Consider the following 27,620-nt stretch of genomic DNA (forward strand, 5'->3'; position numbering starts at 1 on the left):
GGAACCTTGGAGTCATTTTTGACCAGGACATGTCCTTCAACGCACATATTAAACAAATGTGTAAGACTGCTTTCTTCCATTTGCGCAACATCTCTAAAATTCTAAAGTTAGAAATATCCTGTCTCAGAGTGACGCTGAAAAACTAGTTTATGCATTTATTACTTCCAGGCTGGACTACTGTAATTCATTATTATCAGGATGTCCTAAGAACTCCCTGAAAAGCCTTCAGCTAATCCAAAATGCTGCAGCAAGAGTCCTGACAGGGACTAGAAAGAGAGAGCATATTTCTCCTGTTTTGGCTTCCCTTCATTGGCTTCCTGTTAAATCCAGAATTGAATTCAAAATCCTGCTCCTCACATACAAGGTCTTAAATAATCAGGCCCCATCTTATCTTAATGACCTTGTAGTACCATATCACCCTATTAGAGCACTTCGCTCTCGCTCTGCAGGCCTACTTGTTGTTCCTAGAGTATTTAAAAGTAGAATGGGAGGCAGAGCCTTCAGTTTTCAGGCCCCTCTTCTGTGGAACCAGCTTCCAGTTTGGATTCGGGAGACAGACACTATCTCTACTTTCAAGATTAGGCTTAAAACTTTCCTTTTTGCTAAAGCATACAGTTTGGGCTGGATCAGGTGACCCTGAATCCTCCCTTAGTTATGCTGTAATAGACGTAGGCTGCCGGGGATTCTCATGATGCATTGAGTTTTTCCTTTCCAGTCACCTTTCTCACTCACTATGTGTTAATAGACCTCTCTGCACTGAATCATATCTGTTATTAATCTCTGTCTCTCTTCCACAGCATGGCTTTATCCTGCCTTCCTTCTCTCACCCCAACCAATCACAGCAGATGGCTCCGCCCTTCCCTGAGCCTGGTTCTGCCGGAGGTTTCTTCCTGTTAAAAGCGAGTTTTTCCTTCCCACTGTCGCCAAAGTCCTTGCTCATAGAGGGTCATATGATTGTTGGGTTTTTCTCTGTATCTATGAAGCACCTTGAGGCAACTGTTGTTGTGATTTGGCGCTATATAAATAAAATTGAATTTAATTGAATATTCTTGTTTGTTTTGCAGTGTCTGCATTTTTCTTGATTAGGTGTTCATTTAAATAAACATTTGTTCCTTTCAGCTTTCTTCCTTGCTTAAGCAGCTCTTTTTTTCTGTTTTCTATTAACAAATCTTATGATAATAGCAGGTATTTGATTTTTGTGTTGCTTGGAAGAGGATGACATTCCTCAATATTTTTACTGTCCATTTCAATACCATTGCTATTGAAGAAGGCCATTACCTGGTCTTCCAAGGAGCATAACTCTTACTCTGGTGGTTCCCCTCTCTCTGTTGTTGTTACCCGTGCATATGTCTGGTGCTTGGTTTCCAGTCCAGTCACTATTACATCATTTGTTTTTGATTATTGTTCCAGATCTGACAGTTATCCTTCCAGCATAGTAATCTTCTTGTCCTTTTGCTCATTTTGTCTTCTATTAAATTAAGTATCGGTTTTTGTTGTTTTGAAATAGTTATTTCTTCTGACATGAAGTTTGGAGATTTCTTTATGTCCTCCAGTTCCTCCTCACTGACGTTGCTCCTCTTAGGCAGCATCTTATCGATGTTAATCCCCATTAGTTGCATAGGTTTGTTGTGAAGCCCGGATCAATCCCGTGTCTTGCCGATGCCCAGCTGTTAACTCTTACTGACTGGTGTCTGAGCTTCGTTGGTTGGTGGTTGAGCTTGGTGGAACCTTTTCTTTAAATTGAACTGCTAAAGGTTTCTCAGTTTTCTCTTCTCTTCTTGTTTCAAGTGGTCCCTCAAGTCTCTGTGTCTGTTTTACTTTTATCAGCAATGAATAAAAGCTTATTTTGTGATGCTAAGTGTTTGGTGGAAATAATGTCCGTAAATTGGGTAAAGTTACATAAAAGTAAAAATGATTATGAATGAATCATTATTTATTTATCTTAGTGAATCAGTAAATGTGTCAAGTGCTGTGTGCAGGCAGGAATGGAGGACCCAATGTGCAGAGTCATGGAGGCAAACGTGAACTCAAAACTCAGCTTTATTGTTAAAACCCCCAAAAAACTAAATGGAAAATGCAAATAAAACTAAACAGGCAGGTAGGCAGATGGACCACACAGTGAAGAACGAGGGAGATCACGACACAGACCAAAAAAAAAAAAAAGCCACAGGGCTTAAATACACAGAGGGAGCGATCAGGGAATGGAAGGCAGGAGGGAAACACAGCTGGGACAAATCAGGGCTAACAAGACAAGGGAAGCAAAACCAGACACATTAACATAGGACACAGACTATCAAAATAAAACAGGAAACATAACACAGAGACGCGGACTTATAAGGGGTAAGTTCAATAGTAACGTAACACTCAAAACACTGGTTCATCAACCCAGGTACCCTAACAAAATTAACAAATTGAATCTACTACACACTCAGGAGGTAAGGAAAAAGTACTGATTAAGAACTCATTATGTAGGAATTTTAAAATATTTTTTTTTCCGTATTGTAAAAGCAACAGTCAAGTGAAGAACTGAGAAAAAAAAAAAAAAAAAATCAGTAGTTGAAGCTCTGAGAGTCAAGCTTTATTTCCTTTTAATAAAGGACACCTCATACTACAAAAACAAGCAGAAGTGGTAATTTCTCCAAAGTGTTCTTATTTTTGGAATAATAAAAGCATAAGAAAATACCTGTGAAGTAAAAAAAATCAATGAATAGATGAGAATGCTGATGGTTATTTGAGTTTAGCCCTTTGATGTAGCTACTAGACTAAAAGTACATATAAGACTGATTTGAATTTTATTAGTTTGGCTAGTGTGCATCATAAAATAAAGTTACCCTCTAAGTGACGTGACAGAGGCTGCAAGAATACATTCTGACTGAACAGTAATGTTAAAGTAAAATGTCAGGGCAATCCATCAAACAGTTGTTGAGAGCGGTTTGGCTAAGGTGTTCGACTGACCAAGCAAGAATCGTCGCCAATCCTAGGACCACGCTGCTAGTTTAGCCAAAAGTACACACAATACCATTAGAAGAGCCTGAGGACGGAGCTTATTATATTAACAGAAATGTAAATTTAGTCATAAAAGTGCAGAGGCATTAATTCTACAGCCCAAAGAACACTAACGTCTCGAGTCCTGCTGCAACCACAACAGATTCAGGTAAACTGAATTTACATCCTGATTTATTTATTTTTATTCAGTAACCTGTCACCTGCACAGACAGGCTGCATCTTCTTAAAAGTGACTCATCAACATGTCACTATATGTCAAAATCTCTGAAAGACCATCCAATAAATAAATATTACTCACCCCACAGATAAAAAAGTATAAAGGCCTAAAACAGCAATGCACTCATTTCTCCTTAAACTAATTATTCAAGGCTTTGGGCACTTAACGCTGGAAATCTAGCCGGCTGTGCACTGCATTCAGAAAGGACTGAAAACCTATGATATAATGAAGGATCCGAGTCTCTCTAAAATGAGCTCATATCATTCAGGCAAACAATGTTATGCTGTATTAAAGTATGCAAAGGATTGATGACTCATTTAATTACTTTTCCCCCGTGCTGCTTATACTTGAGACTTCTACAGTAGTATTTTCATACCAGTCCATTCTTTAGCTCAGTTATGCTAAGCAGCTTTTTTAGATGTGCTCATACTGGATGTATTTGTGCTCTTGTCTCCATGTTGTTAGTTCCTGCATGTAGTCTAAGTTTGTGTGCACTCAACCATCTGTGGGCGGCTGCGTGGGTGAGTTTACTTACATTGTCCTTCAAATAAAGACTAAAAGTTCTCAAAAGTAGGTTTATAACTTTAGAGTGAGAGCTGCTGGATGTCATAGGCCAACGATTTATAAGCCAGCACAATACTGTCATCACTGCCGTCCATGTTCAGATTTCAGATGAACACTAAAGAGAAGGCAAAGACAAACTGACAGGATGTAGAAAGGAACAGTGGGCACAGTGATGTAAGACAATATTACCCTGAAATGCAGATTAACTTATTTAACTTTGAAAAATGTTGGTTCTATAAAAATTCTTGATTCACTGGGTGACAGAAGGACATAAAAATGACAGAAAATAAGCAAAAAAGGTCACAGGGGACCTATTATGCTTACTAATAGCCTAAAAGAACTCATAAAACCACCTGCTGCTGCTCTTTGCTCTTTAATCTCCTAAATCTGCTTCATGGTGGCTGGATAGAAATGATCAGACATGAGGAAGAAAATCAAGGAAAACGAGAGGGACAGCAAATACGATTGTTAGGATTTTTACATCCTTGTGCTACTGTGTGACTGTCTTTATTTTTAACGCATCTGAATGTGATCTATGAGAATCTGCAGGGGGATTCACATATCAGAGGTTGGTGTTGATAAATTGTGAAAGTGTGGTCTCTTCGGCAGCTATATTTCTGCTTTGACCCCGGGAGTTTCCACGTTTGAGGTGAATTCAAACTCGACAATGGCTTAGTATAATCCTCCTAGTATCTTGATGCACTCCTTTCAACTCAAGGCCAACACACCAGTGTTTGCGTTCCTCACTTGCTCACATTTCTTTGTTGGTTTTTTGGGTTTGTTTGTTTTTTTTTCTTTGTGTGGAGCTGTTTAAGATGCTGACAAGTTCACATTTAGATTTTAATAGAAACACCTGCTTTTGAGATGAGTTTCTCTAACACAATTTTTCTCTTTTTGTGTAAAACTGGCTTGATTAGCTTGTAACTTATAAAGCTGAGGAACTCTGGCGGTTTAGACTGCGTCCCTGGCTTTTTTTATATGATTTCATTTTGTGCAGGCTTCCATCCATCTTTTTTCTCCTCTGTGTCCTCACTGAATGGAAAATTCAAATACAACGAATGCACCCCAAAGCATGCTTATTTTAATATGTCTGTCATCAGAACATGAAGCACCTGACACTGAATGATAGATTTTTCAGATCAGAAGAAAAAGAAACTGTTTTATTTGTTGTCAGGTATTGTCCACCTGGGCCTTACCCAGAGTTTCTGCCTGATTTCTCAGATTTTTTATTTCCTCATTATCATCTCTCAGATGTAACATTATACTGCTACTTTAGTGCCATTATGTTGATATTATTTAGTTTTTTTCTCCAAATGATCTGAGCTAACTTCAGTAATTATTTCCTCCAAACCATCAATGTGTCTTTTAGACATTACAGGGAGTGCAGAATTATTAGGCAAGTTGTATTTTTGAGGAATAATTTTATTATTGAACAACAACCATGTTCTCAATGAACCCAAAAAACTCATTAATATCAAAGCTGAATGTTTTTGGAAGTAGTTTTTAGTTTGTTTTTAGTTTTAGCTATTTTAGGGGGATATCTGTGTGTGCAGGTGACTATTACTGTGCATAATTATTAGGCAACTTAACAAAAAACAAATATATACCCATTTCAATTACTTATTTTTACCAGTGAAACCAATATAACATCTCCACATTCACAAATATACATTTCTGACATTCAAAAACAAAACAAAAACAAATCAGCGACCAATATAGCCACCTTTCTTTGCAAGGACACTCAAAAGCCTGCCATCCATGGATTCTGTCAGTGTTTTGATCTGTTCACCATCAACATTGCGTGCAGCAGCAACCACAGCCTCCCAGACACTGTTCAGAGAGGTGTACTGTTTTCCCTCCTTGTAAATCTCACATTTGATGATGGACCACAGGTTCTCAATGGGGTTCAGATCAGGTGAACAAGGAGGCCATGTCATTAGTTTTTCTTCTTTTATACCCTTTCTTGCCAGCCACGCTGTGGAGTACTTGGACGCGTGTGATGGAGCATTGTCCTGCATGAACATCATGTTTTTCTTGAAGGATGCAGACTTCTTCCTGTACCACTGCTTGAAGAAGGTGTCTTCCAGAAACTGGCAGTAGGACTGGGAGTTGAGCTTGACTCCATCCTCAACCCGAAAAGGCCCCACAAGCTCATCTTTGATGATACCAGCCCAAACCAGTACTCCACCTCCACCTTGCTGGCGTCTGAGTTGGACTGGAGCTCTCTGCCCTTTACCAATCCAGCCACAGGCCCATCCATCTGGCCCATCAAGACTCACTCTCATTTCATCAGTCCATAAAACCTTAGAAAAATCAGTCTTGAGATATTTCTTGGCCCAGTCTTGACGTTTCAGCTTGTGTGTCTTGTTCAGTGGTGGTCGTCTTTCAGCCTTTCTTACCTTGGCCATGTCTCTGAGTATTGCACACCTTGTGCTTTTGGGCACTCCAGTAATGTTGCAGCTCTGAAATATGGCCAAACTGGTGGCAAGTGGCATCTTGGCAGCTGCACGCTTGACTTTTCTCAGTTCATGGGCAGTTATTTTGCGCCTTGGCTTTTCCACACGCGACCCTGTTGACTATTTTGAATGAAACGCTTGATTGGTCGATGATCACGCTTCAGAAGCTTTGCAATTTTGAGACTGCTGCATCCCTCTGCAAGATATCTCACTATTTTTGACTTTTCTGAGCCTGTCAAGTCCTTCTTTTGACCCATTTTGCCAAAGGAAAGGACGTTGCCTAATAATTATGCACACCTGATATAGGGTGTTGATGTCATTAGACCACACCCCTTCTCATTACAGAGATGCACATCACCTAATATGCTTAATTGGTAGTAGGCTTTCGAGCCTATACAGCTTGGAGTAAGACAACATGCATGAAGAGGATGATGTGGACAAAATACTCATTTGCCTAATAATTCTGCACTCCCTGTATTCCCACAAGACTGCTCAAAGAAGTCCTGTCATTAATTAATGCTTCAAACTTAAATATAATCATCATATCTCTTTTAATCAGTCAGGTACCACAGGCCTTACCATTACCTAAAAGGCATCTCTTGACCCAGCTGCCTTAACTAATTATAGGCCAATCTCCAAGCTTTCTTTGTCAAGCAGCTAACAGATCATGTGCAGAGGAATGGCTTATTTGAAGAGTTTCAGTCAAGTTTCAGAGCAAGTTTTAGAGCATGCTGTAGGTATTAAAAGGTACTGCGTTGCAGTGGTTTGAATCATATCTACCTAACAGACTTCAATTTGTTCATGTAAACAGCAAGTTCACTTCACACACCAACGTTAATTATGGAGTTCCACAGGGTTCTGTGATAGGACCAATTTTGTTTACATTATACATGTTTCCCTTAGGCATAGCATTTTTCACTGCTATGCAAATGACACCTAACTTTATCTCTCCATCTTTATCCATGAAGCCAGATAACACACCAATTCTTTAAACTGCAGGAATGTCTTAAAGACCTGGATGACCTGAATTTTCTGCTTCTAAATTCAGATAACACTGAGGTTACTATACTCAGTAGCATATGGCTGCACCTCTCTGAGCCTGGTTTTTCCTGTTAAAAGGGAGTTTTTCCTTCCCACTGTTGTCAAAGTGTTTGCTCACAAGGGGTCATATGATTGTTAACATTCGCTGTTTTCTTTGTATTACTGTATGGGGTCTCTATGTTACAATATAAAGCACCTTGAGGCAACTGGTGTTTTGGTTTGGCGCCATATGAATAAAACTGAATTGAATTACAGACCAGGAAGTTTTGGAAATCCTCTGACCTTGTCATCCAGCTATCACAGTTAGGTTTGTCAAACTCCTTATGCTCCTAATCCTAACATTTGCCCATTTTTTCTGCTTCTAACACATGAACTTTGAGTACTATGTTCACTTGCTTCCTTATATATCCCACCCATTAACAGGTACATGATGAAGAGATAATCAGTGTTATTTGCTTCGCCTGTCAGTAGTTAATAATAATAATAATAATAATAATGGATTGGATTTATATAGCGCTTTTCAAGGCACCCAAAGCGCTTTACAATGCCACTATTCATTCACTCTCACATTCACACACTGGTGGAGGCAAGCTACCGTTGTAGCCACAGCTATAATGTTATGCCTGATCAGTGTATATGAAGCAGTACTGAGAAGCCCAGCGTTATAGTTAATGATAGACTTAGAATGTCTGAGTAGTTCCAGTTTTTTCTTCTTCTTGTATCTTTACATAAAAGTGGCAGCAACGATATCTTGGAGACCCAAGAAATCACCAGGTTTTGAACAAGTAAATTCATAGTTATTATTCAGGTGGTGAAGCCACTTTATTGACAGATAAAAACCTCAGAAACACAAAATTAAGATGTAAAAATGTTTACAGGGCCACATCTTTGCATTTGGATCAAAAAATAATCACAGAAACATATACATGGGCATGAGTTTTTATTTTATATAATTTTTTGCCTATTTCACATTTTGCAAAGCCAATAAATGTCCTTGACAGCAAGGAGGCTAAAATGGTAGCTGGGTGATCTGTGGGCTATTAAAGGTGATCTCTGCTGTATAGTTTAAATTGATCAGGACAGCTATGCATATCAATGAGAGCCTATGGTTGAATTAAAGCATCAGAGTGAGAGGGTCCTGTTGAGAAGTCAAACAGCTGTCGGGGGATCCAATTATGGTCATGCACAGAGTGCACACCTAAATGTTGTGTTCCCCACAAAGCCCTCTCACTACACTCAAGTTAAGCCGTCTCGCCTGCAGCGTTGGTGAATATTTGAAAGTATTGCCGGAGGAAAAGAACGAGGCTGGCATTTCTCCTTCTACAGAAGTGGCCTGGTACCCTGGTGGCAGAAAGTCTCAGTCTGAAAATACAGCAAAAGTCAAATACAAAAATGTCCTCTGCGCCTTTGTCACTGCTTAAGTGTTTAAGAAACTCTCTTGTGCATTGTCACTGCGGGTTCAAGATATTGTATGAAGCTGACAGAAGGTTAGGAGAAAGAAGTAAAAACAAAAGCAGGTCCAATTTAAAGATCAGATGGCTCAAACATTTGTCTTTTTTTAATGTGTTGAGCATATTATTCAAAGATAATTCAGTGACGCAGGTGCAGACTTGAGTTTTTTAAGCAATCAAGTTGATGTTAAACTCAAAATCATATTTTACTGAAACGACCACACCTGAAAATGAAGTGAAATTTACAGGCAGACTATAGCTACCACCCACACACTACTCATCAGACAAAGAGTGGTCTGAAACAGACTGCGGCAGTCGCAAACAACCAGGGAAACCAGGGCCTGTTTTTATCACGTTCCTTTCTCCTAGTCGTCATGATTGACTTTAATGGATTAATGATATATTTGTAGAAATGTTTCTTGCCTTTATAGTGACCTTGGAAAGCACTTTGTTGTTGCTGATGTTGATAAAGTGCTTTATAAATAAACCATCGTTATTACATGATATACAGACAGCATGCTATATAATTCCAATAACCCCTTTAAAACTGACTTGATATGCAAAATACCATCTGTCAGCTTCAGCCTCAGCAAAAACCTTCTGCAATGCAATCAAGTACACTGTGAAACTACTCATTTAGCTCAGCCTGGTCCCTACATTAACCCTGCAAGAGCACACCAGGGAATCAAATCACATACTGTACAATTATCATTAACAATGTCCTGTTTACCTTTTATGCTCCACTTACTACACTGTGAACAGGAACAGGAACAACAGTCCAAACACTGTAAAGCATCTCCCTCGAAATATACAGCTGCAGCATAAACATGCTTGTTCACTGAATATTCAGCTTAGTAACAAATGATTTCAAATAACACGATTTCTACATGTGAATATTAAATGTCAGCAGCTGTTATTGTGTGACGTTTTGGCTCTGTACCCAACCACAGTGAATTTTAAATCAATCAAATTTAAAAAAAAAAAAAAAAAAAAGAATTGTTTTCAACATTTATCCTTTGCAGCCAATGACTGTAAATAGACATCACCAAATACTGCATTTCCTCTGTTGGTCTGAGATCAGGTGGGTGACTTAGTCATTGAAGAATATCCCATTTCTTTGCATTGAGGAACTGTTGGGTTGCTTTTGAATTATGCTTTGAGTCATTATTCATTTGCACTTTGAAGTGTTGTCTGATCAGCTTTGTAACATTTGGCTGAATCTGGGAGTATAGCCCTGTGCACTTCAGGATTAATCCTGCTGCTTCTGTCAGGAGTAACATCATCAGTAAGCACCGATGTGCTGAAAGAAGCCATCTATGTCCACTGTGAATGACCATCTTTGAACAGAGGCGGTGGCTTACAAAACCCACTGTCTGCCATGTTGAATCCAGTTTTGAGATCCCTTGCCAGATGCCTCAACACCCACTCACATCCATTTGAGTGCAGTAAATCACATGATAGTGTGGGGCTAGGTTTCACAACGGGTTCACCCAAAACCATGACTGATTGTGACCCACACCCGTTTTCACACCTTGGCTTGTGTAATTAGGTAGAGGATCAATAGGGGGTCCTTGACCCTCTTGGGGAAACTCCCATAGGGCTTAAATTTGGGACTCTCCACCAATTGCTCTTAGAACTGAAGAAGCTTCTCGGATGAGAGGTGAAACATCTTCAAGTAACTTAAAGAAGTTCAGATGCTTTTCTTTCCAAGCTCCTTAGACTATGGTGACCTGGATGACTGAGAACCTTCACAGACATGTGCTTACTGTGCTCAGTGATAGAGTTGCACTGGAAAAGTGATAATTGTCCTTCTTTTCCTGAGTGTAACTAGTAGTTTGCAACTGGTAAACTTTATGCGTGGCCATTTGTGAACGGGTCTATGGTTGTACACCTTCACAATTACAGGGCTACATACCTCGTTTATAGTACTGACTTGACCACTCAAGTTTTGCTCTCTCTTTGATGGGTTAATTTCTTAGCATAATGATGGCCTCATTCACTTGCACAGACATCTTTTCCTGGGTAAAGATTCAGAAGATGGCCCGAAATGTACAACACCTGGCCAGTTTTCTCCCAGGCTATTTAAAACCCTGTCTCTGAAGGCCTTCCCATTCTCCTCTCCCACTGCTGCCTTGCTCCTGTCCTGTGACAATAACTGTGTCCAATTGTTGTCAAAAAAGTGAGTTTAAATTCATTTCTTTTAATTAACACAGCTCAAAAAATGGAGACGGGGGCATAATAACAAAAACACTACCCCCCACTAAAACATGACAGTCCTTATTAACTTGACTATGTTTAGGTCAGGTACTACCCACTATGAGGTCATTATCCTGGAAGGCACGTCAGACAGAAAGTTATGGAGTATATACAATATCATGTAATGCTTGTAAGCTGTGCAGCAGAAAATCTTGACTAGTAATTTAAACTGATAAATATGAGCTTTGAGCAGCCACTAACATGACATTTTAAAGCAATGATATGCAAATTAATATACAGTGCAGCAGACAGACTGAACTCAAGGTTGGCAACGAGTGCAACAGCCTTAAATGTTAATCAGCAGCTCAAAAAAAAGGAAGCTAGGACAAAAAAAAAAAAAACAGTTAATATGTGCAAAAATATTCTTTAGGTAATATTAAGTATGCAGTGATGAAGGGGACTGGGAACTTGTGGATGACCAAAGTTTGTTAAGTTTGCCATGAGGCTAAGATCACAAGAAACAATCGTGTTAGTCAGCTGTGTTTAAGGCGAAAATCAGGAAAGCTAATTTCCATAATTATCTTTTGCTGAGATTGCAATGAGTAAGAGACAGCCTCTCCCCGGCTCAAATAATAATCAACAATGAAAGTGAAGTGTAAAAACAGCTTAAAATCAATTCAGCCCACAATACCTGAAGTGTAAATCATGAATACCCTGCTTGTCTATTCATAGGACAGTTCAGCCCGTACAGGGAGTTCATTCAAAATACAAACCAACACAAACATTGCATAGGGGTTAATCCAGTTGCAAAACATAGCCTAGTGGAAGCTTAGAGATCAACAACAAGCAGAGCAACAAAGCAGGCAGCAGACCCACAACACACAGCAGAGCCAACACATCAAGACACAACAGGCAGGTGATAAAGAGAAGCTGTGATTTCAGCAGACGACATCTCAAGAAGCAAAGTCAGGAAGAGCAGTTTGAGCCCACAGCTGCTATGATTAAAGTCTAACCAGCAAAGAGCACAGTGTAAATATCATTACCTCTTTCCAAAGTCTCTGAAGTTGCATGTTGGAAGGCAAGCTTGTTGGAATGCATAAATATAAGCAACATGTGTCTGGAGCAATTTTCTTTTATTAATTATATTTTTAGCTGATCTGACTTTATTTGAAAGAAAAAGTAAACGTTTGAATAGATCCCCGATTTGAAGGTGGGCGTTAGATATAGGTTATCCTCTCATGCTCTTGGGGAGCATTTTTGCACAGATTTCTGTGGAGTCATTGACGTCCAGTGTGATACTGTGGTGAAAACTGTGCTATCTGCCTGTGATCAACAGATATACATGCACTCATTGGCTACTTTGTTAGGTCAGCTGATCATTAATGCATCCAGTAAGGACCCACAGGCTAGTAGTAGAAAGTCAACATCCACACTGATCAAGAAGCACCTGGTAGCTCAGTGCAATGAGATCAATAGAAGACAGCTACAGAAATTGTTGATACTGTGTCCTTCCGTTAAAGAAAGAAAAACTTGACAAAAGTAATAATAATTAAACATTTACTGAAAATTAACCAATGAAAATCTCAGATGTTGCTTTTGAATTGTGATTCAAGAGAAGAAGAAAAAACTAATTTATGTTGGCCTCGACGGAAATGATGGCACCCCCTAGAAAAGATTGAAAATAAGTGCTATGCCCATCAGTGAAATGTACAAGTTGCCAAATATCAAGAACTTTTCATTTTAGATTTTAGTGAATAATATATTATTTATAATATTTAGTGAATATGATGGAAAGCTACAGTGGAGTGAAAAATTATTTGATCTCCTGCTGAATTTGTAAGTCATACATAAATGAAGAGTCTCTAATTTTTATAGCAGTTTCATTTTAATCGAGAGACAGACTATCAATCAAAAATCCACAAAAACACATAAAAGTTCTAAATTGATTTGCATGGCTCTCCCTCTCGCTATTAAAATGAAACAACTCTTTGAAAGTGAGCAAACTTACAAATTTAGCAGGGGGATCAGTTTATTTACTTTTGCACAGGAGAAAATATGGTGTGAGGTGACAGTGTGTGTGTCTGTATGTGTGCAGTAATTGGCTAAAAACTGCTTAAACTTACAGCTGAAAAGGGGTATGCCAATCTTTGGATCTATATTTGAATCTCCACTGAGATTCAAAGAAAAACACCTCAGATAACAGAGAATACAGGAGTACATAAAGACTAAAAAAAGAATCACATGAGACCATAAGAACAGACTCCTTTCATTCTTATTGTATTTACTTAGCAAGAGAGTTGGAAAAGTTGCCTTCAAATCTAACATATTTGACTACTTCCCAGCGATGTTGGTGCATCGCACTTTGTTTGACCCATTTTTAGTTTCTTAGCCGCCCCACCTACGCTATTTCTTTGGTCTTCTGTGTGGTCTTCTGCTGCTGTGGGCCTTCTGCTTCATGGTTCAATCTGCTGTCTGTTGAGAGATGCTCTTCTGCACACCTTGGATGTAATAACAGTTATTTGAATTACAGTTGCTTTACTATCAGCTTGAAGCAGTCTAGCAATTTCCCTCTAACCTCTGACGTCAACATGGCACATTCACCCACAGTACTCCTGCTTACGGGATATTTTCTCTTTTTCAGATCAGTCTCTGTAAACACTAGAAGCATCAGCTGTTTCTGAAACATTCAGACCAGCCGGTCATTTAAAGCCACTTACATGACCTTTGTCTCCATTCTGATACCTGGTTTGAACTTCAGCAGGTCATCTTGACTATGTCTACATGCCTAAATGCATTGAGTTGCTGCCATGAGACTCAGTGTAGAATGTTATAGACCTGTCAGCCTCAAACATTGCCGTCATGGTTGTGCAGCGTAAAGGAAGGGACCAAACAATTTTCAGGCAGTAGAAGTACAGGAATCAAAAAATGTAGTCTGTCATGACTAGATGTTTAGATGTCAAATCGTCATTTCTGCTAAGTCCACAGCCTGATGTGTTTGATTTTTAACATTCGAAATTCATGCTCCATGCATACCTGCTCTACTTAGTGTGCTCTACTTACTGTATGAGCGTGCAAGGAGATATGTTCAGTGAGACACACTGAACATGTCGGCCTCTTCTGCACTGATTTTGTTAATCTGTGTATTAACTACGGCGTTAGCAACGTCAGGGTGAATTTGGGGATTAGATTGTATTTTTAAACATTCCTTCACACTTAAATTCCCTCAGTATAATTACTCCACTGAACCTCTGTTCTCTGAGGAGTAACCTGCAGTATGCAATATGACAACAAAGTTTTAAGCATAGATTTGACAGTCTATGATGAAAGCACTTTAGCTTCCTTTCAAGGGAAAACCTTTTGCACTCCATCTCCCACTTTTCGAAGTTAATGACAGTGTCACGCTACTTCTTGCGCTTGGCAGTCTGTTACCCACCCATCATCTCTGAAGCATGTAACCTCATTATTAAGTGGACTATATGCAAGGTGTCTAGAGGCTGCATGGTTTGTAATGAAGAGAGATGCTACTTAGTTTAATTTGACAGGGAGGCATTTCTTCTCAGTGATAACATACTGTAAAGTAATATCCAAGTCTATGTTTGTCTATCTTCCTCTCACAATTCCTATCTCAAAATGAACATAAGTTACATCTATTGTTTGGAGTTTTTTCCCCATTTTTATTTTTTTTTATTCCCACAAATTTAACATTCATTTTAAAAAGCATTACTAAAAAGCACATTTGGTTTTTAAGCACAATTTATTTCCACAGTAAAACAACCAGCAGACATGAAAAACAAGAAGACCAAAATAAGAATGAGGCTTCAGTTTTATCTTAAACTGAAATCGGCAGCTTTGTTGGTGACATGCGAAAAACATATTACAAATATTAAAGAACCAAAACATGACAGGACTCAAACTGAAAATTAGCCAAAACACCCTCCTCAGCTTATTTGGTTCAAACTTTATTGCTGTCTCACAAGTCTTCCTAGAAAAATATGACTTTGCAAACAGAAACAAACAGGGAGAGAAGAGAGCGTAAAATAAAGCAAAATAGATTTTGTCTAAACCAAGTATCGCCCCTAAGACAGTTTAATTGTCATTCAGCATTAAGAACTAATGTAATTTAAAGTGCCTCAAATTACAATTTTTTAAATGTCTGATTTTTTTTTTTTTTTTATAATTTGCATTTCAATAGCTGGTACCACATCCTCTTTAGATTTGAAAGCATTTTTCTAGTAGGTAATGGCAGATAGAGTAAGCATGAATTGAGGCAGAGATTTGGGAAAGGTCTCAGAGGGGGCTACCGGAGGCTCCTGGGCCAGGCAGATCCACATGTACTAATGAGAGATGAAAGAATTGAAGGGTGGGGGCACAAAGATGAAAACAAATAGCCTGTAGTGACAAGAGCATAGAAAACTGGATAGGGAGTGTATGAGGTGTAGCTCCTTAAATTCAGATAAATTATCCCCAAAAAGATTGCTACAAGTACAGTTTAGCACGCCTTCTTTTTGCTCCAAACAGTATTGCACAGTATACTTGAGACAGTGCATAAGAGCTGATGAAGGAGAATATGTAGTGATAAATACCGTGACCTTGGATATTATGGGAATATGAACTGCTACACTGTGGCGCCTTATCTGCTTACACTGTAAACTTCTAGTTGGTGATTCAGCTGGCAAGTAACACTTGAATGGCGAATCTGCTCTAAAACGTACATCAGCACATCACACCGTGTCACAGAACCACAAGTCAAGTATGACAGCATACAGCTGCTGAAGAAACACTAACCTACATCTTTCAAGATTCAAGCTTTTACTTTAAAAACGTCATCAGAGATGAGAGTGGTTGCTAAAGGAACATCTGTTCCTGATAATCATTTCAAACTCGCATTAACTTTTCTGATTCTCGTTTATTTTTGTTATTTTCTTTTTGGCCAATGAGAGCCACAAAAAAAAAAAATACAGTTGCAATTGCCAACATCTTATTCTTTAAGGTGAAGTAGCGAATTTGTAACTCAACAGAATATTGGTCTTATTAAATATTTCTTTAAAAATAAATAAATGAATGCAAAAAATGTGGTGAGTGAATCAAAACAATCAGCTAAAGGTGCTAAAATGCCCCACAGCTTTAAAAAAAAAAAAAAAAAAAAGCCTTTATATGAAGCCTTGAGCTGTAAATACACCTTTTTTTCTCTGTGTTTGTTGTGTTTTTTCTCTGTGCATTTTTTTTCCTTTTGCTTGACAGATGTGTATTCAAAAAGTTGCATTCCTCTTTCATTCAGAATAATAATGCAGAAAATATATATTTTTCCCCTCTTGTGCAATGCAGCTTTATAATTTGTGCGTCCTCTCTGAAAAATAAAGCGAATCAAGTTCCTGCATTAGGACTGATCCAAGTTGTTAGAGTTTTTAGCCCTGTTTTGTTAAAGCATAGCAGGCAAGAGAGATTTGCTTGACTGCTAAACTGAACAAGGACATTGATTTGGAGCTTGGGAATACAGCACAGAGAGGCATGGTACTGCCCTGTTTTCCCTGGCATGGCTTTGCGTTTGGCCTGGGCTGATGGATCTCTCACTGCCTCTGTCTCTCTCTCACACACACACGCACACACACACTCTTTCCTCCAAGAGCAAAACACTGGCAGCCAGAGGTGTCTGGAGATACGCACACATAAATACACACATACAAATACACACAGTAGGCAACATTGATTTCCTGTTTGGCATTACTTAGCAGTGAATGACACAGCTGAGGGGCGCAGGCTATTCTCTAGACCACAGTGCAGACAAAGATTGTATGCATTCTGTCCTTCGTGACATTTTACAGACAAGTCTGCCAGAAAGGGCTTGTGTTGATCATTAGCACCTTCACTACTTTTATAAATTGTTTTCAGCTTTTCTTTGTCTCTTGCTGGGCACCTATCTTACACTCTGGGTGTGTCTTCCTGTCCACGTTCCATTTTCATTATAAGAAATGGGCTTTTCTTGGCTTCACAGAGCACTGCTGACTGCTTGGCTGGCTTGGCACAATGTTGAGCCATCCAACAGGTAAACATGTATTATCAGCCACATGGATCCTCAATCACAAACAAACACAAGCCTCTATCCATTTCCAGGGTAATCTAGAGATGGGCATCTTTTTTTATGGCTACAGCAGGCAAACAGATGAGTGTTTACTTGGAGACCTCATTTTGTGAGCACTTCCAAAACAACACAGATACACTTTCATGCACTTTGTTAAAGAACTCAGAGTGCTGGCCTGTAGGTGCACTTGTGCGACTGTTGGAAAGTGTGAAATGATGTCTGCGTCTCTTCTGAGTTTCGCGTCTCTTTGAGTTCTGCCAAAGTTCCTGTACATGTGCGTCTATACAACTCATGTGTGTGTCTCTCTCTCCCCCTCTGTCTCACTCTGTCTTTGTAGGGTGCATTATTGGACGCAGTAGACCGGACACTGCCAGAGGCGTACACCAAGCGGTCACGCGGCGTGACAGAGGAGAGAGCAGAGCTGCTGTCAGAAGGCCTTTTTAACACACTGCTGCTCTCCGTTCAGGGACATTTCGAGAGCGTTTGACTGCAAAAGGGCTTCGCAAAGCAGCGATAAACACAATTCTGCAAAACTCCCACAGAAACACCACCAAAGCCCTGAAGGCTCCCCACCTGAAAATACCGCGCTAATACCTTTGATGTTCCCAAAGAGACATGCAAGAGAGTGAGAGGAGAGACGGTGGAATAGGGAAAAAAATTAAAACGACAGCAGCTCAGCGCGCACGCTTTTTCTCCAGGCAGCAGCTTCACACATCTAATGAATCCCCATTAGTTGACGTTTCCACGTGTAGGCGATTAAAGGAAAAGTTGTTTCAAGAAAGTCAGCGTGCATTGTAAGTTATTTAATTAACTCACAAATGATGTTTTATTCAGTTTTATTCACCATTCTCAACCTGAGTTTGACTTGCGATATTTTCTTCTACCACATGTTGATGTTTGAAATTGGGCAGATCACCCTTTGTTTACTCTTTTTCAGTATGTTTTAAAAGTTCATTGTCTTGTAGCAACGATTTTACTATCCAGATATTAACTTTGCTTTTTTTTTTTTAAACATACCATTTCCTTCTCACCATATCTCATTTTACTCTTCAGTCGTTTTCATCTAAAACTGCACAAAGTAACCCTGAAATAACAGTGTATTTTGTCTGTGTTCGCACATATAGATATGAGTGCGCTTCCACTGTCCCTGAGCACACTTAAGTGTGTGAGTGCTTTATTATGCTGCTTCTTTCCACTACATTATGAAAGCTAATTCCTCACTTGCACACTGTTTCTAATTATATCCCCACCACCAGCCTTTTGTTATTTTTCAGTGCCTATATTTCCATCACAGTGCATTGACACAAAAGGTCTGTGAACCCTTCTGCTACCACGTGCATGGTTTGAAAGTTCACTCAAGATGTAAGTGTAGTGAGCTGAACTGGAAGGATGTGAACACCTACAGCGTGGAGCTGTTTTTTAAATCCATCTCTCAACACTACATTTCTCTATCTTTAAAAAAAATACATATGCGCACACTCAGACACGTTTACCTACACATATTCTCATTCTAGAAGCGACAACTCCAGAGCGCTTTGACAAATTTCTTTTTTTCTGTCTCTAGCCCCATTTCACATTCACTTTCTTGCCTCTTTCCCACTTTCTTTTTTCCCTCGGTTTCCCCCCGGGCTGTCTATTACACAGCGAAGGTCAAACTCATGTCACCACTATGTTTAAAACCAAATGCACCTGTGTGTCAAAGGGCACGGTTGTGTGAGGAACGAGTGAACTTGGACTTTAAAATGTGACATTAGCCAGTGGGTATTAAAAGAAAACAAAACTGGTAACACTCTTTTCTTCCATCTGCAGCCTTCATGTTCATGTGCAAAACTAACTTCCTCATCAAAACCCTTCGATCTCACAAGTGTGGACAGTAGTGAAAATAAGGTCCGTCTACATAATACATTTTGATCAATCATGTTGAAGTGGTTAATTTAGAAACAATAGGCAGTGCTTGAATGTCTCATATATATTAGTAATGAGCTAGGAGGCGAAGGAGATGACTATCAATGTCAGAGTAATTTCAGTTTTAGGTTATGATGGACGGATTTCAGGTCCTCAGGGAATCTTTGGCTTTGGGAGGCATGAGTGACTCAAAGGGATCGGGAACTTGGCTGACCCGGGGTCTCAGTGTACCCTGGTTAGGCTCCTTTAGGCTGTGCTCCTCCCGGCTGGAACTGGTGTAACTTGGATCCCTGCGAGGCTGAAGCAGTGAAGTACAAAACAGACTTTGAGCTTGCACCTGGGGTCCAGTGTTAAAGCAGGGAAGGCCTCTAGATGGAGGCGGCAGCTGCTTCACTTGGTTAGCCAGAGGCCCTAAGGAACACCCCGGCTTCAGAGAGCCAAAGCCACCAGTGCCCCCTGGTTTGAGTGCAGGGAGAGAAACGCGCTTGTGAAAGCGAGGAGGCTGCAGCATGCGAGGGCAAGTCAAACCAGCAGATCTAGCAGTGACAGAGTTCTGCAGTACCGCAGCGGGGGCTCTCCTCTCATGCTGTGCTGCTGATGCTGGACTGTCCCTGGCAGTTATCCCCTGTGGAGCTCCAGAACCCAGGCGGTGCAGGTTGGTGTTCGGGAGATGACTCAGCTTGTCAGGGCCTGTTGGCCCGGACGCATCTGCCACAACTGCTTTAAGAGGACGGTCAGCATCTAAATGGGTTGCTTCCTCTGATTTACTCCTTGTGAGGTCACTGCGGCCCACGGTAGGGGTTGTTCTTACTAGTTTTCCCTGTTGGAGGTGCTCGTTGAGACAGGGGTTGAAAGGCCGTAGTATTTGAGGCTGTGGGGTAAAAGAAAAAGGAACAGTGTATCAATAAGTGAACACTAAGTGTGTGATATACAGGCAGTGTTTTATTAACATGTTTCTGAAGTAGACAGTTTTAAATAAATAAGTGAATAAATATCCTCCCCAAGTATCTTTGAACCTCATGGAAAATTGCGACCCTCACAATATCACAGCCTGTTTCAATTACCAGCCACTGAACTAGTCCTACATTAAAAAGAAGAAAAGGCACAAAGGCAGCCCTGATTCAGCAGAGGAGAATAACCTTGTTGTGCGAGTCTGAAATCTACTGACACTTTTGAATTATTTTGCAATCACTGCTGCAGTGGGGCTTCAAAATATTCAAACTGGGAGCTACAATACACGCTGCCTACGTGAGAGCATGCTGAGCTGTTGAACCACACAAAATTCATACCAACCATGGTGTTGCCCTCCAATAGGGGACATCCAGTTTATGAGCACAAAACCATGCACACCTGGATGAGAGGAGCTAATTATCCCGTCCAAAAACAAAAGAGCTGCTGACACAGACTCAACGTAAACGTATTTTACTTTGACTACATCGAATTGTTTCAACGCAATAGTCTGTATATAAAAGATGGACATAGTCGGGGACGTCACCAGCTGGACTGATCTGTTTTTGAAGGCTTGTGCTGAGCGGTTTCGTCTTTGTTATCATAGCTATTTGACACCACACAGAACAAGCGCAGGTTGGATCAAACGGAAGGACGCTGACATTCTACCAGTTCGTTACATTTAAAGTAAGCTTGCCCACACCCTGCATTATCACCCTTATGTAGGGCTGCTCAATTAATCGAATTTTAATCACGATTACGATCTGGGCTTTCAACGATCATTAAAAATGACTGAGCCGATTATTAGCCCCTCCCTCGTGCTTTACTCTCGCGCTGCTCCGTGTGGCAAATCGAGCGCACCTCTCTGCATTTCGAACACGTGTCACAACAATTAAGAGCAGCGGTCTCCAACCTTTTTTGCGCCACGGACCGGTTTATGCCCGACAATATTTTCATGGACCGGCCTTTAAGGTGTCGCGGATAAATACAACAAAATAAAACTAGTACCGGTACCAAAAAAAAGAAAATTTATTCATAACACACATGAAAAGACCAAGGAAAACCGAATAAACGATAAAAACGATAACAAAATAACGCTGAAAACCACCCTGAAAACCATACATTTCACACCTGAGCCTCAACTCTCGCGGCCCGGTACCAAACGACTCACGGACCGGTACCGGTCCGAGGCCCGGGGGTTGGGGACCGCTGATTAAGAGGACCCGAGGGAAGCTCGGAAAGCTAAGCAGAAGTTATTTGGAGAGGAGAGTGACTGCTGTTGGTTGAAAAGAGAGGTAAAAAAAAACTTCAGTGGTGTGGAAACATTATGGTTCACGGAGTCAGACGTGGATCAAGTAGACATAGTGTGTAAACTTTGCTACGGTGTTGTAGCTGCACCACAGAGCAACACTGCAAAGTTCACTAAACATAGATGTTTACATTTTTCATTTATTTTTTATATTGCAAACATTTGCACTGTTATCAGTATTTGCACACTATTTTATATTATTTTTTGACAATCTTTAAAGTCATTATTCAATACATTGTTATTGTTAAATAAATATCGTCAAATAATCGAGATCTCAATTTCAGTGAAAATAATCGTGATTATCATTTTTGCCATAATCGAGCAGCCCTACCCTTATGAACACTAACGGGGACTATAATTTGAAAAAACGAACATCCTGCTCTATTAAAGGAGACTTAAAACTAGTGATTGCAACAGTCAGACATAAACTCATCAGCAAAGTGTTTACTGACATCACACAGCAAGGAAGACAAAGACCCTTTTACACCCGTAGGAATCGCCCTCTGCAGGCCATGTGAAAGAATGCAAATTTAAGTCACATCCATATATGGTGTTGTATTCAAACTCAGAAGCTAGAGCTATCTTTTATATACACAGTCTAAGCTGACAGAGCCAGTGTGCAATTAGCTTGTATTTTAAGTGTTTTATTTATCTATGTAACAAACGATGTACGCATCACCTGCTTTATTTGTTTAGATGTAGCCAGGGGAAAGCAAACAGATTCTATATATTATTCTGCATGACTGCTTCACTAAATACATCTTTTTTTTTACCAAAGATGAACAGTGACATAAGATAACCTTTTTATAGCAACCACCCTGTAACACAGGTGCAGATAAGCAGCAGATTACAGGACCAGACAGTGGTTACTGTATCTATAAGAAGTCCAGCAAAAGCTGAGATCCTTGCATCAGATGCAACAAGAAAAAAATCAATATTCTACTCCTGTACTTGCAGATATCTTATCCAAGTACATTTTCAAAGTAGTTCATGACCAAACGTATATAAAAATGCTTCAAGACATTTCTAGCCTTTCTAGCCTATTTAGTTTGTACTGCCAGTTTTTACAATCAGAAATCAGAAGACCAGCCTTTTGGCTCCTCTTCTTTGAGCAGTGCCTGTAGGATCCAAATCCACCTGGAACCATCAAAAGCTTCTAAAAAGCCTGAACTCAGTTTCAGCAGAACATATTCACTGTGAGTTCGAAGTGAAGGGATCTCAAAGGACAGGAATATATAGCTGCACTGGTCAGGATGCTGGATCTGTTTGTACCATCAGTCATTTGTAAGTGTGAGAGAGCATGTCTGAGGCCACAGCTCCATCTCCTGGTCCCCTGCCACAACACGTCCACTAGCGTGTTACAAAACCTTTGTTCACCTTTCGTTTTCAGTTTGCTCATTTAAAAAAAAAAATGCTGCTTTTATACTTCTAGATTCAAAGTCTGTCATTATGAAGTCTGAATAATTTCGGCTTCTTTTGCAGCTTACAATAAGCTCCGATTAGTCCACCAGTCGACCCATCAGCATCTTAATATCTCATGTATATCACGACTCAGTGTGAGACATAATCCATTAGAAGTGATGTCACAAAAGTAATTATCATATGAATCAAGCATCATCTAAAAAGGTGAGTGACATTATTAACATGACCTTATTTCCATTGTGCCTCTGACTCATTCAGAGCAAAACATACTAAAACCAGACGAATACATGCATTGTACTATTTCTGACAGTGTGCTTCACATTTCATACAGACTGAAATGTTTGTAAGAACTGCAGTCATATTCTACGTCTAACTGCAAGCTTTGTAATGAGCCCATATATTTACAGCTTTCGCTAGTAGAGATATCCTGTATCATTTGGGTCATAGTCAGCAATTATTTGCATCTGCAGCTATCTGCTACAGATACTAATAATTAGCAGCAATCACTCTGAGCAGTTCACTGCACTGCCAAGAAAATATCACAGCTCACTAATGATAGCTATCACTTTTACACAAAATCACCAGTGGAACCCAAAAAAAAAAAAAAAAAAAAATCATGTTAATTTGTGACACCTGGAAGATCTCACATCCCACTACAATAAAATCATCTCCACCCACCCTCAACATGTCACGAGAAATGGTTTGTTATTAAGAAAAGCAACCTGCAAGAATGTGAAGTGAAAGGATGCAAATAATTGCCATTTAGCAAGAAGACTATGTGATTGCTGCACATAAGCAGATGGGATCGTCAATATGGTGGCACTCAATTTTAAAGCAAGATTAGACTTCATGTGTCGCTCGTGGTGGTGGATTGTGTTGAAATAAGAGCTGTGGAAAGATTGAGAGTATGTGTGAGTACTTAGATTTGCCTTGTTGCGTAGCTGCATTTGATAGGGGAGCTAGAAAGACTGATTACTCAGGACAGCAGTAAATATACACTCACATCCAATAACATGAGGCTATTTGAAAATCTTACTCCCTTTAATACCCTTCATCCATCAAAGTGCGCGCCTAATGAGTGAATAAAATATAGAAAAACCAAACCACACACAGAAACATTAGCCAAAGCATGCACAACAGTTCTTATATAGTTAAATTACAGAATGGAATTAACTAAAAGACAAACAATAAAAGCAAAAGCACAAAAAATATTGCCGTAATAAATTTGTAAAACATGACAGAAGACTCAAAAAACTGTGACAACTCTGTGACCCCAAATTTATATCCATTAATAAACGCAGGCATAGAAAGAAGTCAAAACTGAAACCCAAACGCTAATCATGCAAACGCAGAATTACAAAGACATGCTTCTGTCATGCCATGTGTCACAAGACAACAGCCCAGCGAGCAGGAGGTGGGCAGCACGTCCATTTCATGTTAAAGAGAGGATTACTGTACCACGCTGTGTCAGTGAAGTACTGCACTAGGTGCTCCACTCCTTGCATAGGCATTATGTGTGAGGAGGCAAAGGTATAGAAGAAACACTGTGAGAGATTCATTTTCAGACTTTTAACAGACAAGAGTACAGAGATGAGGAGAGAGAGCGGGGTTAACGGATTAGAAGACAGGATGAAATGAGATTCGGGAGAAAGAGAAAGAGAGGGTTACCGACATCTAAGGCACATATTTATTGTGCCATTTAGAATTAGAACAAAGCCCAAGAGAAGGTTACACATTAGTTCCACAAACCAATTTAATTCATTTACTATGACCTCCTTTCATTCGCACCGCTTCTCTTTTTTCCTATTCTTAAGACCATTACTACTGGCAGGAACTCTTTGCTGCTTTGTTTACAGCCAGGGCTCCCTGAGGGGGGTCAGAGCATTAGTGGTTTATCCAGTAAAATAAAAATACACTTTTTATTCATTCCAGTTTCAGTGTCTCATTGTAATATCTAAATACATCAGCCTACCAATTATATTCCAGTAGGTTTAAAAGTCATGACCACTATCCTCCTACTTTTTTTCTTCAACTGTGCATAGCCTTTTTTTTTTCCTTTTCGCCTTTGTTTGATGCTGTTTTGTTTAATTAGACCACGCAATTTACTGGTTGGAGAAAATGCACTTTGACTGAAGGCTGGGGAATAAGGACACAGCTGTCAAAATGTGATTTTGTAATAATTTGAAACATGCCAGAAAATATACCTGTGTCACTTTTTTCCCCTCTTGATACAAAGCTAAGTCCCACTGAGGTAGATCAAAGAAACACAGCGTGGGTTCTTTTCTTTGTTTGTTTTTTCCATTTTGTGCTCTTCACACTCACATATGTGCATTTTCTGAAGTCTATTTACCCATTGTCATTCTCTTTATCTGCCTCCTCTACTTGCTAGCTTGTCAGCACTGCATAATACAAAAGCCATGTGACAGCTACTGAGATAGGTGAGGTTGTTGTGACCAGCCTGCCCTTGTTTCTATAGTCCTCTCTTTCTCTATAGGCAAAGACAATGTTATGTGTGTTATTTTTTATTTCTCTTCCCTGCATATTTTTACAGCATTCCTGTAGAATGAGTATAAGAACTCGGACTTAAAATACAGGTGTCTACGGGTTTTAAAAAAAGACAATAAATGATGTTATTTCTGACTGAATAGAACTAAAAAAGGAGAAAATAAGTCATACAGGGGAAGCAATGGAAGAGGATGCATGAGGATTAATTGTAAAGGACCAAAAGTCAGACTATGTATAGTAAAACAAACAAGAAACAGCTATTTGTCCTGTTTCTAATCTTGTCCCATATTAATCTAAAAGCAGACAGACCACAAACAGCTCTGGAACATCATGAGGCGAAAAAAATCCCTTCTACTAACTGGAAACAAGACTCGGTAGATTAGAAGGCTTTAACTTGAGACAAAGTTAAACTTTACAGACCCTATATGCTGTGTTATGGAAGGACAGAGAATAGCTGCAAAGGGTGTTAGTGACTCACTCTGTCTGCGCTGGGGCATGCTGGTACGGGTCAAGCCCTGGTGCTGTGCCTGCCACGGGGACAGCAAAGGGGTGGGCAGCACACCCTACGCAGAGAAAAACACAGAGGACAAAAGGCATGACATACCAGGTCGTCCACACACACACACACACACGCACACGCACACAAAGACACACACACACAGTGAAGCATGCTCACATAGGAAAGCAAACTCACAGGCATAAACACATTGTTTAAGGATACGGATAGACCGCTTCACAAAGCACACAAAATAAACGCACACACACACACACACACACACACACAAATGCGTGCACAGTGCACACGCAGACAAACACGCTTATAAGGCACATTGAGGCGGGTGCATCACGTCAATGTTAAATCCATTATAATAAAAGTTGTGATGCAATGAAAACTCGGGCTTAGTGTTAGTGGAATAAACAAAATAAATCCCTTAATACTAACATTCACTCTAATCTTGAGAACTTGAGGAGCCTTTTTGTTTGAAAAACATGAAGAAAAAAAAAAAAAGCAATGTTTATACTGAAATGTTAAATAAAATATAAATAAATTAATCTAATGTTTACACTGAATAAAACATTAAATCCAAGGCTCTGTTTATGGCATTCATGATAGTTCAACTGAAAGGTCATCACAACCAGATACATGGACCGCTAAGTTAAATAATGATTGGTTTTTAAGGCAGCGGGCAGGAATGAACAGTTTTATCAGTGCTGATATCTGATAGCTTACAACCTCTTGTGGATATAATTTGTTTTCCTTATAATGTTTTGTGATGAGCAGGTCGTCAGCTGGATAGTGGGATGGGAATGGTTAAAACAGCACGACAGTTAGAAATGTCAGACTGAAACTCAGGAGGTTATTTTATTATTCATTATCCTTTTAAGCACCCCCCTACCTAGAGATTTCCAATAATCTTTATGTTGTTTTTCAGCTGTGAAAACCACTCTTTTCCTCCTACTCTAAAATTGTAATACTGCTTACATAAAAACTATTAGCCACATACAGTATCTCAGCCCACCTTTGTTGCACAACTGTCACATTACATTGCCATATGAACATTTTTTGCACAAGGCTGAGAAAATACAAGCCTCATTCTATACACTGCGTTTTCCCTAAGGTTAAGCAATTCAACGTTTTCAGCCGTCAGTGGAAGACTCATGGTGAAGAGGCAGCTGTGCCATTTTGTTAAGTGGGTAGAGAGTAGAGCTATATCAAATACTACTTCTTCCTCGGTTGTAGAGAGGGCTCCTTCTTCTCTGATATAAAGGAAGAGGCACAAAAATTGTCAAGTAAAAAGAACAAAGAAAGAGCGATATTGAAGACATGAAGGGAAAGGATGCAAGTTCCCAGCAGGTCCACCCCAGATTTCAGAGCCCTCCTAGTGTGACTGCTGCAGCGGGGAGCAATAAGCCTCCCTGATCTGTGCTTGTCCGTGTCCTTCCTTTAACACCAACAAGTTTTTCAGTGGGAGGTCTTCACAGAAGCTTTCTGTTGAAGCTTCATTTGGGGAGAGGAAACTTTAGACGACGAGAACAAGAGAGCGTGTTGGAGGGCTCTTGAATGATTCAGACAGTATCTGGCAGCTTTAATAGAACTCGGCAGCTTAGCCTTTTTTACATTTTCCACAGCTGTAAAAGGTCTCCAATAAAGGGCTGACAGAGCTTCACAAGAGCAGTGAGACAGAAATTGGGAAAATTATACAAGTTATTTTTTTTATATATGCCATCCATCAATTTCATCATTTCTCTCCCACCAGCACATAGACTGCGTCTGGCAACACTTCCTTCTCAACTCTTTCTTTAAAAAAACAACAATGTTAATCTCCTAAACCTCCTTGCGGCTGACCTCGCCCCCTAAATCAGCGGTCCCCAACCCCCGGGCCTCGGACCGGTACCGGTCCGTGAGTCGTTTGGTACCGGGCCGCGAGAGTTGAGGCTCAGGTGTGAAATGTATAGTTTTCAGGGATTTTATCGGTTTTCAGCGTTATTTTGTTATCGTTTTTAGCGTTTACTCGGTTTT

The 27,620-nt window shown here is 39.9% G+C and overlaps 1 protein-coding gene across 3 annotated transcripts in view; it reads right to left on the reverse strand.

Annotated features, from left to right (window-relative positions):
- Nucleotides 1-16,181: 16,181 nt before the first annotated feature.
- Nucleotides 16,182-27,620, reverse strand: part of ccser2a (coiled-coil serine-rich protein 2a) — a 49,065-nt gene continuing 37,626 nt past the window's right edge. For 2 of the 3 annotated variants that reach the window (XM_086259146.1, XM_086259145.1), the window contains one exon: nt 16,182-19,786. In XM_086259146.1, coding sequence (XP_086115272.1) covers nt 19,061-19,786 — 726 coding nt within the window. In that variant the 3' untranslated portion in view covers nt 16,182-19,060. Of the gene's footprint in view, nt 19,787-25,577; nt 25,663-27,620 lie in introns of all 3 variants that reach the window. The other variant, XM_086259147.1, reaches the window with a different exon arrangement.

Source organism: Aulonocara sp. 'chitande type north' Nkhata Bay, linkage group LG13 (assembly GCF_057382095.1).
Source record: "Aulonocara sp. 'chitande type north' Nkhata Bay isolate Kocher_YH1m ecotype deep benthic linkage group LG13, A_spYH_male_GT1.1, whole genome shotgun sequence".
Taxonomy (NCBI): Eukaryota; Metazoa; Chordata; class Actinopteri; order Cichliformes; family Cichlidae; genus Aulonocara; species Aulonocara sp. 'chitande type north' Nkhata Bay.